The 12,234-nt window shown below is 43.2% G+C and overlaps 1 protein-coding gene across 1 annotated transcript in view; it reads right to left on the reverse strand.

Annotated features, from left to right (window-relative positions):
• The window catches only part of LOC145396873 (tyrosine-protein kinase Src42A-like), a 130,899-nt gene extending 119,438 nt beyond the window's left edge, over positions 1–11,461 (reverse strand). Inside the window, exon 1 of the mRNA XM_080270160.1 lies at positions 11,230–11,461. Within this exon, the coding sequence (XP_080126286.1) occupies positions 11,230–11,325 (96 nt within the window). The 5' untranslated portion in view covers positions 11,326–11,461. The remainder of the gene's footprint in view (positions 1–11,229) is intronic.
• Between the last annotated feature and the right edge of the window lie 773 nt (positions 11,462–12,234).

Genomic DNA, 12,234 nt, shown 5'->3' on the forward strand with positions numbered 1-12,234 from the left:
ACATCACCATCATCATCCAGACCTCCTTTCCCACCCTGGGGCAGGGTGAGAAGTAGCACATTTAGACAGCCTAAGTTTGCTCATTCCAATGGGCCACACTTCCATTCACTCATCATTCAAGCCCCCAGGAATCCTGGCTCTATTTGATAAGACAAAAACATTCACCACATACTGCAAGTTCACATAAACGTAACTGATACAGCCAACACATTCATACTTAATTGTATCGTATTTATCAAGTCAGTAACTAACACAACTCCTACAGCCTATCTCCTGAGGCCTTCAGCATCTCAGAAATCAACCCAAACACACCTGCTGCCTTCCCCACCTGCATCTTGCCTATTGCCCTGCTCGCAGTTGCAGCATCAATCAAAAGCCAAGGGCCAAACACTGGATCTGCTGGCTCAAACCCTTCCCTGTTCTAGTCATATTCCTCATTCAATAACCGGTTACAATGCTCTCTCCAGGCGTCTTCAACATCCCCACTGTTCACCACTACCTCTCCATCATTTTTCACATAGCTACTGCACACTTATGATATTCCTGTTTTCCCTCTTCATCTGATTTGCCACCTGAAATATCATATTCTTCCTTTCCACACTAGCCTATTTGGGTTATCAAGAAAAAGTCTCTGAGATCCACTTCTTGCTCTGTAAACTTCTTTTCTAGTTCTATGCTTGGAAGCCAAGTATTCCTCCTTGTTACCACCCCATTTCTATTCGTAGAAAAGCCTTCTTTCCTCCTTAACTGCAGCTTCTACACCTTCATCCCACCACCAGGTTACTTTATGTCTTGGGGGAGGGGGCCCCTTGTCCATCCACATATTGAATCAGTAACTCTTAAGGAGATTGTTCTTGAGAGCTCTGTACTGTTCATTAACTTCTGTCAACAGCTCCCTGTTCAGCCACAATGCTACTCATCTCGCTATAGAAGACATCCCTTACCAGTACTGCAAGTTTTTTCAACTTCCATACGGTACTTAGCTATTTTCCTCCTAGGTGCATAGCCTAGGTCCACTTTTTCATCACCTGCTATTTAAGCACCATGCCACATTTCAAAAACTTATGTTGCTGCACACACTCCTCATTCCCTATAACTTTATCATCCCTGACCAACCTCCTATCAGCCCTCCTGACCAAGAAATAGTCTATCTGGCTACTATTTCCCACGGACTTGTATGTAAAGAACCTATTCTGTCTTTTCCTAAAATGTGTGTTGCATACGATCATATTCATTGCCTCCCCAAACTCGAGTATCCTTTCCCCCTCCTGATTCCTTGTACCATATGCTTGCAAATAAATGGTTGTGTGGGTAAGATTGAAAGTTGGAATACAAATGTGGGCAATTGTGTGCGTGTATGCACCAACGCAAGATTGTGCAAGCAGAGTGAGAGAAGAGTTCTGGACAAATGTGGAAGTGGGCATGGAAAAGTTTGGAAGGAATGAGAGAGTGTTTTTGAACGATGACATGAACGGTAAAGTGGGGAATGTGATGGTGAATGGAATAGTTGGTGAGTGGGGTGTGCCTGCCGAGATAGATGAGAATGGCCATGCGTTAGCAGACATCTGTGCTGGGGGGGGGGGGTTGGTGATAGCCAATACCCTCTTCAGGCATAAAATGATCCACAGGTATAGCCTACATGGCAAGTGATGAGAAGGGTGGGTGGTGAACTGAATGAAAGGAAGGCAATGATTGATTATGTGTGTGTGGATGAAAGGATGCGAAGATGTGTAATGGATGCAAGAGCTTATAGAGGCTGGGGGAGTGGACTTTCTGACCACTACTTGGTGGTGGCCAGAATCAAGATCCAAATAGGCTAAGATGGAGAAATAGAAGAAGGGAAGGACGGGAAGAAGGAATACCGTATTTGCAAGGAGAGTGGAAAGGTTACAAGAGGATGAGAAATAGGCAGAATATAAGAGAGAAGGGGAGGAACAATTGGACAAATATGAATTGGAGTAGATGGGGGACGTGGAAGGAGTGTGCAGGATATTCACAGAAGAAATATGTGCAGCATGTGATGTGGTGTGTGGGATGAAGTGAAGACGGAGGGGGATGCAAGGAACAGCGTGGTGGAATGAAGAGGTGAGACAGGCTGTGGCACAAAAGAAGAAAGCATACAATGAATGGATGAGAAATAGGGGTGTAGAAGAAGTTGAGTGGCGGAAGAGAAAGTTACATGTAGAAAGAGAGAGAGGTAAAAAGATTAGTAAGAGAGAGTAAGAAGGAATTGTTGAACATACAGGATGGAAGTAATGCGAGAAAAAGTGGCTGGGGAATGGCTGGGAGAAGGAGGGAGGTAAGAAGACAGGAAGAAATCAGTAGGATAGAAGTTGTGGAAGCAATGAAGAAAGTTAAATTGGGGAAAGCCCCAGGAATTGATGGAGTGTGTGGTGAAATGCTGAAGCATGGGGGAGAGATAGTAGTAGAATGGATGTGGAAGACGTGCAGATTGGCCCGGGAGGAAGGTAGAGTCCCGGAGGATTGGAAGTTAGGTATAATTACTCCCTTGTACAAAGGAAAAGGGGAAAAAGAAGTGTGTGGTAATCATAGGGGCATTTGTCTTCTTAGTATATTAGGAACAGTGTATGGTAGGATACTTATTGACAGAGTTAGAGAAAGAACAGAGGAATTAGTTGGAGAAGAACAGGGAGGCTTTAGGAAGGGAAGAGGTTGTGTAGATCAGATATTCATTCTTAGATCTTTAGTGGAAAAGTTTCTAGAGAAGGGAAAGAAGTTGTATGTGGCTTTCATGGATTTGGAGAAAGCATATGACAGGGTGGATAGACAAGGATTGTGGGAAAGTATTAAGAATATATGGCGTAGATGGGAAGTTGTTGAATGCTGTGAAGAGTATGTATGATAGTGCTAAGGCTGCAGTGCATGTGGATGGTGAACTAAGTGAATTTTTCTCTTTGAAGGTTGGGTTGAAACAGGGATGTGTCATGTCTCCATGGTTGTTCAATCTGTACATGGATGGGGTAATAAAAGAGGTACAAGGTAGGGTAGTGGATGTTGGAGTGGCCCTGGTGAGAGAGGGTAGTGTTTGGAAACTCCCTGTACTGTTGTTTGCAGATGATACTGTGTTGTTGAGTGAAGACGATGGGGAGCTGCAAGGCTTGGTGGATGAGTTTGGGAGAGTGTGCAAGAAACGGAATCTAAAGGTGAATGTAGGGAAGGGTAAAGTGATGGTCTTTGACAGAAGTGAAGTCAGTGAATGTACAGCGAGGTTGGATGGTGAGGAATTGGAAAATGTGAGTACGTTTAAGTACTTGGGTAGTGTGATGAGTAAGGATGGAGGTTTGGAGGGTGAAGTGCTTGAAAGGGTACAGCAGGGAAGAAAGGTTGCTGGTTCTTTGAAAGCAGTGATAAGAAACAGGGAAGTGGGCATGGAAGTGAAAAAGTTACTACATGACAGTACAGTATTGTGATACCAACTCTAACGCATGGAAGTGAAGCTTCGACGTTGTGGGAAGGACACAAGTCAAGAGTGAGAGCAGTGGAAATGAGTTATTTAAGAGGAGCCTGTGGAGTCACATGGAGAGACAGGCTGACGAATGAGGATATAAAGAAGCGTTGTGGTGTGGATGTGGATGTGATAGGAAGCGTTAGGAGGAATACACTGAGGTGGTTTGGCCATGTGGAGAGGATGGAGGGTGAGAGACTGACGCAGAGAGTGTATGTGAGTGAGGTGGAGGGGGGAAGAGGGAGGGGGAGGCCGAGGATGAGATGGAGGGATGGGGTGGAGAGGTATATGAGAGAGGGGGGTGTGAGTTGGGAGCAGGGCAATGAAATGGCGGAGGACAGGGCGACGCGGAGGCGATTTGTTTGTGGCCACCCTAAACGGGATTGAAGTGTCTGGCAATAGATAGACAGATAGAAGAAGTGAGTGGATGGGGAATTTGGAAGGAATTTGAGTGTAAAGTGGGGGGACTTTAAGAAAATGTTCTGGAAAGAGGTGAAGAGAGTAAGACACGGTGGAACTGACGTTAGCAGGAGAGTGAAAGATAAAAATGGTAGATTACTAGTGGAGAAGGGAGAAAAAGTGAGCAGGAGAGAACACTTTAAGGAATTGTTGAACATTAAGGATGGAAGGAATGCGAGTATAAGTGGTTGGGGAATGGCTGGGAGAAGAAGGGAGGTGAGAAGACGGGAAGAAATCAGTAGGATAGAAGTTGTGGAAGCAATGAAGAAAGTTAAATTGGGGAAAGCCCCAGGAACTGATACAGTGTGTGGTGAAATGCTGAAGCATGGGGGAGAGATAGTAGTAGAATGGATGTGGAAGGGTGGATAGACAAAGATTATGGAAAGTATTAAGAATATATGGAGCAGATGGGAAGTTGTTGAATGCTGTGAAGAGTATGTATGATGGTGCTAAGGCTGCAGTGCATGTGGATGGTGAACTGAGTGAATTTTTCTCTTTGAAGGTTGGGTTGAAACAGGGATGTGTCATGTCTCCATGGTTGTTCAATCTGTACATGGATTGGGTAATAAAAGAGGTACAAGGTAGGGTAGTGGATGTTGGAGTGGCCCTGGTGAGAGAGGGTAGTGTTTGGAAACTCCCTGTACCGTACTGTTGTTTGCAGATGATACTGTGTTGTTGAGTGTAGACAAAGGGGAGCTGCAAGGCTTGGTAATGAGTTTGGGAGAGTGTGTAAGAAATGGAATCTAATGGTGAATGCAGGGAAGAGTAAAGTGACGGCTTTGGGAAAGGTGAAGTCAGTGAATGTACAGCGAGGTTGGATGGTGAGGAATTGGAAAATGTGAGTACATTTAAGTACTTGGGTAGTGCGATAAGTAAGGATGGAGGTTTGGAGGGTGAAGTGCTTGAAAGGGTACAGCAGGGAAGAAAGGCTGCTGGTTCCTTGAAAGCAGTGACAAGAAACAGAGAAGTGAGCATGGAAGTGAAAAAGTTACTATATGACAGTATTGTGATACCAACTCTAACGTATGGAAGTGAAGCTTGGACGTTGTTGGAAGGACACAAGTCAAGAATGAGAGCAGTGGAAATGAGTTACATAAGAGGAGCCTGTGGAGTCACATGGAGAGACAGGCTGACAAATGAGGATATAAAGGAGAGTTGTGGTGTGGATGTGGATGTGATAGGAAGCGTTAGGAGGAATACACTGAGGTGGTTTGGCCATGTGGAGAGGATGGAAGATGAAAGACTGACGAAGAGAGTGTATGTGAGTGAGATGGAGGGAAGGAGAGGGAGGGGGAGGCCGAGGATGAGATGGAGGGATGGGGTGGAGAGGTATATGAGAGAGGGGGGTGTGAGTTGGGAGCAGGGCAGTGCAGTGAAATGGCGGGGGACAGGGCGACATGGAGGCGATCTGTTTGTGGCCACCCCGAACGTGACTGAGGCGTCTGGCAATAGACAGATGGAAAGATTAGTAAGAATAGTTCATGTCGATGGGATGTGGAGGCTGACTGAGTAGTGAAGGAAAAACTGCCAAAGATGAATGCAAGAAAGGAGTTGAAAGAGGAAGTACACTAAGAAATCTGTGAAGATATTAGATAAACATGCAAGAGGTACATTATGATCTATGAAGTACGGTAGCTAAACTGAATGCAAATGAATGTACAGTATTCTGAAAACAGGAAACTGCAAGTATTTTTCAACAGTGAAAATTATTAAATGTGGGCAGAAAAAAGGGCAACGAGAGATTAGACTGCAAGATACTAGCAAACAGAAACAAAATATAAAGCAGATGGAGAGAACATTTTGAAAAGACTGACCCTGCTTGTGAGTTTTGTGAGTTTGTATGGGTGTTTTGTTAGGCTATTTGGGGGACATGTTATATGCTTGAGGTGTGGCTGGAGTTAGCTCTGTGGATAGGGTAAGGAGTGGTTGGAGTGAGTTCAGAGAGCTGTTGCCTCTCCTGACACTGAGAGGGTTCTACCCCCATGCTAAGAGGTTCTTATATGCAGCATGTGTTAGGAGTGTAATGCTGTACAGTGATGAGACCTGGGCAGAAAAGGAGTAAATTCATAGACTCAAACGAACAGATAATGATGAGACAGACATGTTGCGCATCCTTGAATGGAAGGGGTTTGGACTGTGAATAAAGAGTTCAGAGGTAGGATGGGATTTAAATGTACCAGTGATGTGATGAGAAGGGGTAAAATAAGATGGTTTGGGGATGTGGAAAGGATGGAGGATGACAATTGGGTGCAGAGGGTAAGAGGTGTGAATGCTGAAGGTAGGGTTGCAGGAAAGACCTGGGTGGAAGTCATAGTGTGACCTCTGGGATAAGGGACTGTGAATACAGAGACTGCAAGTGATCAAGAAACTTGGACAGTCACCATTAGGTGACCAAGGCCAAAGAATGCAAGCATGATGAAGCCTTTATAAACGAAACAAAATGATGAAAGGAGCATGGTGGTAAGCAATGCTCTATGCAGAGAAGTGGTGCTTGATAATGTGAAAATGACAGAAGCAAAGAGTACCAGTAGTGAAGATGATATATTGGACAGTAAACAGATGGAGATGAGGTGTATATACAGATGATTAAATGTTATCTGACTTAGAGCACCTATGTCTCTTCGAAGGGCAACTTCTATTGTGGATCATAAAGGATACTGTCTGGCTGAAGGTCATGGATGGGCACAATTATCTATGTGGTTGTGAAGGTTATGGATGGGCACAATTATCTATGTGGTTGTGTATAGGCCCTATGTTAGTGAAGCGTAATGTTGGGAAGAGGAGGGGGTCATGTGAAAGAACATTGTACCGTAATTAAAGAGGTTAGGAATGTATCAGATTGGTTAGAGAAGAATGGGGTGGTTTTAGGAGTGGCTGGGGGTGAGTGAATCAAATACAGTAGTTGCATTAACACAGAAAATGGAAAATCCATGTGAGAAAGACAATAAGGTATGGTATTTGCAGAAGCAGATCTAGAAAAAGCATATTCAAGACAAGGGAAGGACTGCAGAAGGTCCTATGCAGCATACTGAATGTATGGTACCGGGTATGCTTAGAAACCTGTTGAATGCTGTCAAGTTTAAAAAAAGGATGTGAATCATGTGGAAAAGTCAGATGTCCAAGTGAGTGGTTCAATATCAGTGTTGGAGTGAGACAAGAGTGTACAATGGACCCATGGCTATTCAATATACTGTTATAGCTTACGGTACCCAAATATACAAAAGGGGTTATTAATGGTTAAAAGTCAAGCTATGGTGGTGACAATGATAATTCATTGTGAAGGACTGAGAAGTTATCTCACATCTGATGTACCGGTATGCTATAAAATAATGATGCTGTGTTGCTAAGTAACAGTAAACAAGTGCTGAAGCTTTTAAGAAATGCAGTTTTGTAAATGTCTGTGAGTGTCATGTTTTGGAAGTAAATGTTGGAAAGAGGAGATGGCTGTTGAAAATGTAATTCTCAATGTGATGTACTGGTAACTGGTGAGAGCAATGAACTAGGTAGTGAAGGAGTTTTATGTGCTTCTGTGCAGTAATGGAAAAGAGAAGTAAATAAGCAAAGGAAGTGGAAAGTACAGTCGCTGGGGAAGGAAGGTGGCTGCTGCTAAGGCCTTGATACTAAATGGAGGTCTAAGTATGGAGACTAGGCTACAAGAGGACTGTATTGTGCTAGAGCCCAGTTTAACATATGGTACCGTACAAGTGTGAAATTCTGGATGGATGCGAGAGTGAAGAGTTACCGTACAGCAGTTGAAATAGGATTATTAAGGAAAAGTGTACCTTATGGAAAGTGTAAACAGGCTAGTATAACAATGTGATGTGCATAAGATATAAAGTAAGGAAGCCTACTGTTACTTGGGTTGAAGACTGTGTGCTCTGATGATGTAGTCTGCTAACAAGAGAAAGCAGGTGCTTATATTCTATGGTTATACAGAAAGAATGGATGATATTAAGTTGATGAAAAGTGTACCAGTCACTATTACTAAATGAGACGGAGGAGGATGAGTATAATATGATAAATGAGTGTGTCTGAGAAAGTGAGGTGGTACCGGGTAGCTATGGAAGTTTATGAGGCAAGGGAATTGACAAGGGAGAAGGCTGGATGTTAACAGCATAGGCTATACAATAAAAAGGGCCACATGAAAAGGATTTAGCACCACTATCTTATTTGGCAGTCCAAGAACTAGGCCTATGTGACTAGTGTATGTGAATAACATTTATAATGAATCATCATCACCACTGTCCTGACATTTTTTCCCACCCAAGGGTAGGTTGATGTAGGATCCAGGAAATATATATACATACCGGTATATAGCCTATATACGGTAGGATAACTATCAACAAAATGCTCAGTGAAATGACCAGTCTTTCAAGCATCAATCAAGACCTCCAGAATCCTGGCTCCACCAAAGAGACCTACAGTACCTAAACATCAGCATATAATTTGTCCATCCATCCATCCATCAGCCAATCCTATGTCGTCCCATGAGGAGCGTATGAACCCAGGGCTAGGCAAGTTGGTCCTGACTTTTAAGATGAGAGTGACCAGTCGCACTCAACTCTGAATGACATTAGCTACATAAGCAATAAACCCGAACCACCCCTTGGATATAAACCTATACAGGCTCAATCCAATTGGAGCACCTTAATTACCCACTAAACCACCAGGTGCCATAATTTGGTTACTGTATATGGTTACCACTCAGGGTAGTAAATGGTTTTCTGTCAGTGTAGAGTTACCCACTGGCAGAAAGAAGAGGAAAGAACGAAGGAAAGACAGAAGAGGAAGTGTAAAGTCACCCATAGGCAGAAGAAAGAGGAAAGAGTGAAGGAAAGAAAGACAAGAGGAAGGACGGAAGAGATGAAAGGGCTGACAACCAAAGCAGCACTACATCAACTGAGTGGTTGGTGAGTGCCCCCACCTACCACTCATAATTTATACTGGTAATTTTCTTCAGGCCTATACCAGTATCTGTGATTCACATACACTGATGTCATATACTAAGTCCACTGACAAACTAAAATGGGGGATCCACTGCCAACCTTTGTCATGTTTTCCTCCATACATACTGCAACTACCAGCAGTTCACCCCATCAACTCAGTCCACTGTCAATTCCCTATATATATTCATCAACTTCCATACCTTCCTTTCTTACACATTTACTACATCCACAAATATTCTTCCCTTGACATGCCCCCTCCCACCTTCAAACTCAGTTACATACACTAGTGCCCTTTTCACCACCATAAATGCATCCAGTCTCTTCATACTGGTACTATAAAATAAATATATAAGGTACCATACCAGTAAAGAGAGAAAGAGAGAGAGAGAGTTATTAAAAACAGTATGAGAGTTGCTAAAAACTACAATATGAGAGAGAGAGAGAGGTACTGGTAAATGTTCAAAGGACATGTAGAACAGAAGGGCACTGGGAAGCTGGCCTATGCTAGGAAGCCATTCATATGAAATCGAGGTTGCATGGTGCGTTAATGCCCACATCAACAAATGGGTGTGAGACTCTAGTACCAGCATGGCATAAAGTACCAAAAGTCTTACGGTGACAGCAAGGGAAATAGGCCAGCTGAGAAATGTGGTGTGTGCATACAATGGCTTGGATGAGGAATGGTGTGGTGTGCATACAATGGCTAGGATGAGGAATGGTGTGGTGTGCATACAATGGCTTGGATGAGGAATGGTGTGGTGTGCATACAATGGCTTGGATGAGGAATGGTGTGGTGTGCATACAATGGCTAGGATGAGGAATGGTGTGGTGTGCATACAATGGCTTGGATGAGGAATGGTGTGGTGTGCATACAATGGCTTGGATGAGGAATGGTGTGGTGTGCATACAATGGCTTGGATGAGGAATGGTGTGGTGTGCATACAATGGCTTGGATGAGGAATGGTGTGGTGTGCATACAATGGCTTGGATGAGGAATGGTGTGGTGTGCATACAATGGCTTGGATGAGGAATGGTGTGATGTGCATACAATGGCTAGGATGAGGAAAGGGATTTGCGAAAGACATGAAGTACAGTATGGAAATCTGCAGATAACAGGGTACAATAGTGTAGAATTAAATGGTATGGTCATAAGCTGACAATGGATACTGGCAGGGTGGTACAGTATGTGAATGAGTTTAAGGATGGAAGGTGTGGTACCAGTCAGGCAAAAGGCATGCAGCCTAGATGGACATGGACAGTGTATGAATGAGTGGTATAATACTGAAATTATTGAATCTGCTGAACTGACACAGTAACAGATCAGATGAACGAAGTACCATAAGTAGCTAAGCTGCATTTGACAATGGTTTTTTATTACCTTTTCAACTTGACAGTTGACAAACTGACTATATGGCAACTGTAGGATAGTCACCAATTCAGACACAACTGTTCCAATCTGCACATATTCATAGGCAGTTAATAATAATATTAACAATAATACTAATTATAGTAATAATAATAAAATAAACCTTTAAACACATCACAGTAGTAGTGTGGTAGACTTAGAACAATGAACTCATTGTCAAAATCAATGGTTATGATCAAACTATGTTCCAAACACAAGCTAAAAATCTTGTAACTCCTGGTAATTATGCCAAGGTACTGTATGGAAAAGGTAAAGAAAGCAGGCTAGTACTGGAAATACCCTTCACCAACTGCTAAAGGTTGTAACTCAGTGACATTAGAAGGTATCATATTCATTCACTCTAACTCCTGCCTCATCCTCACTCACTCCTTCCTAATCCTACAGTTGGAAAAAAAAAATGAAAACCAATGAACCCAACATTGACAGAAGGCACTTAGAACCTTTCTTGGGGAAGGGGGGACTGGGTTCATTTGGGATCCATTAAAGTTCAGAACAACTCCATACCTACTATATTTATGACACTTGAATTTCACTAGTGCTTACTGTGCCCTGCCTCACTCAAATCCACTCCAACCCTGCCTCACCCAAACCCACTCCAACCCTGCCTCACCCAAACCCGCTCCAACCCTGCCTCACCCAAACCCACTCCAACCCTGCCTCACCCAAGCCCCCTCCAATTCTGTTCACCCATGTTCACTCCAATCCTGCCTCATCCTAACTCAACACTTCAACCCTTGCTCACTCACTCCTGCCTTCCCCTCTCCCCTGCCTAACCACAACAACAACATCTAGGCTGCCAAACACACTCCAAAGAAAAAAAAAAAATGCAACCAGTCAATAGTCTCCCCATACCTTCATATCTTTCATGACCCAAGGGAAAAACAAATGTCTATATTACAAAACACAGGCACGCCAGGGAAATCATCGCTTACTGTATCTGGATAGACACTCGGCGGGGCGGTCCGCTGGCTGTCATTGCTCGACTCCTTCTTCCCAGTGCCGCCATTACTGCTAAAACAGTTCCCCATCTTGGCATTTAAGCTAGTCCACGGCTGCAGGGAACACTTAACTTCACTCCATCACATTATACACTCAGCTGGCACTACCACAACATTCCCCCGCCTGGTTTTCATCGGGAGGAGGAACTGACTGCGGCCCTCAACATTTTCACTTTCCAAGAGCCAAGTAGTGCGCAGGTCCATATGTTTATATTATGGAAAAACCCCTCGGATCCGCCGTGTTTTCACTCTGCGTATTATATTTTGCTTTCAGTACGCGATTTCAGTTTTTTTATTACGTAATTTTCCTCCGTTGTAGTAAAATGAGGTGTGTCGCGGAGGAATACACTGTAAGAATGCGGGTGAGCATGATCACTCACAGTCTGGGGAACATTAGGAACTTTAATTTATTTTTTAACTTGATTTTACCTAATTATGTGTTGCAAATATCACTCATAGCATACGTTTTTTATCCCCGTACCTTATTTAGTTAATCTGTTTTCTATAGGCCTGGCATTACAGTCTATATGGCACTCATAAAAACATGTTTTCCTTGAGAATGAACGGTGCTCAGGGCGTTGAAAAAAGCGCGCCCAAATGGCAAAACTGGCAACCCGGTCATTTTGTTTATTTACATTTATGGGATGATGACTAACTTTTGTTTGTTCGTTTTCATTCATGGATTAATGACAGCTGCCTTTCCTCTTGAGTGCCCTGTGAATTTTTGTAGCCTAGACTTCACAGTTGTTTAGCGATATCTTAGTAGGCTAACTTTATTTATGAATGTTTACTACTATTACACCTAAAGATTTTTTGCGTGTATACTATGGGCAGGGTTATGCAAGCTGCTGGTGAACCTTGTAAGCTCTGTTACATGTGTATGCTTATTTCTTACATTTGGCATTTTTTACTCGTCCCTCGCCTAATCAATAACGTTAA

Source organism: Coenobita brevimanus, chromosome 39 (genome assembly GCF_032717465.1).
Source record: "Coenobita brevimanus isolate Jiangsu-jjx chromosome 39, ASM3271746v2, whole genome shotgun sequence".
NCBI lineage: Eukaryota > Metazoa > Arthropoda > Malacostraca > Decapoda > Coenobitidae > Coenobita > Coenobita brevimanus.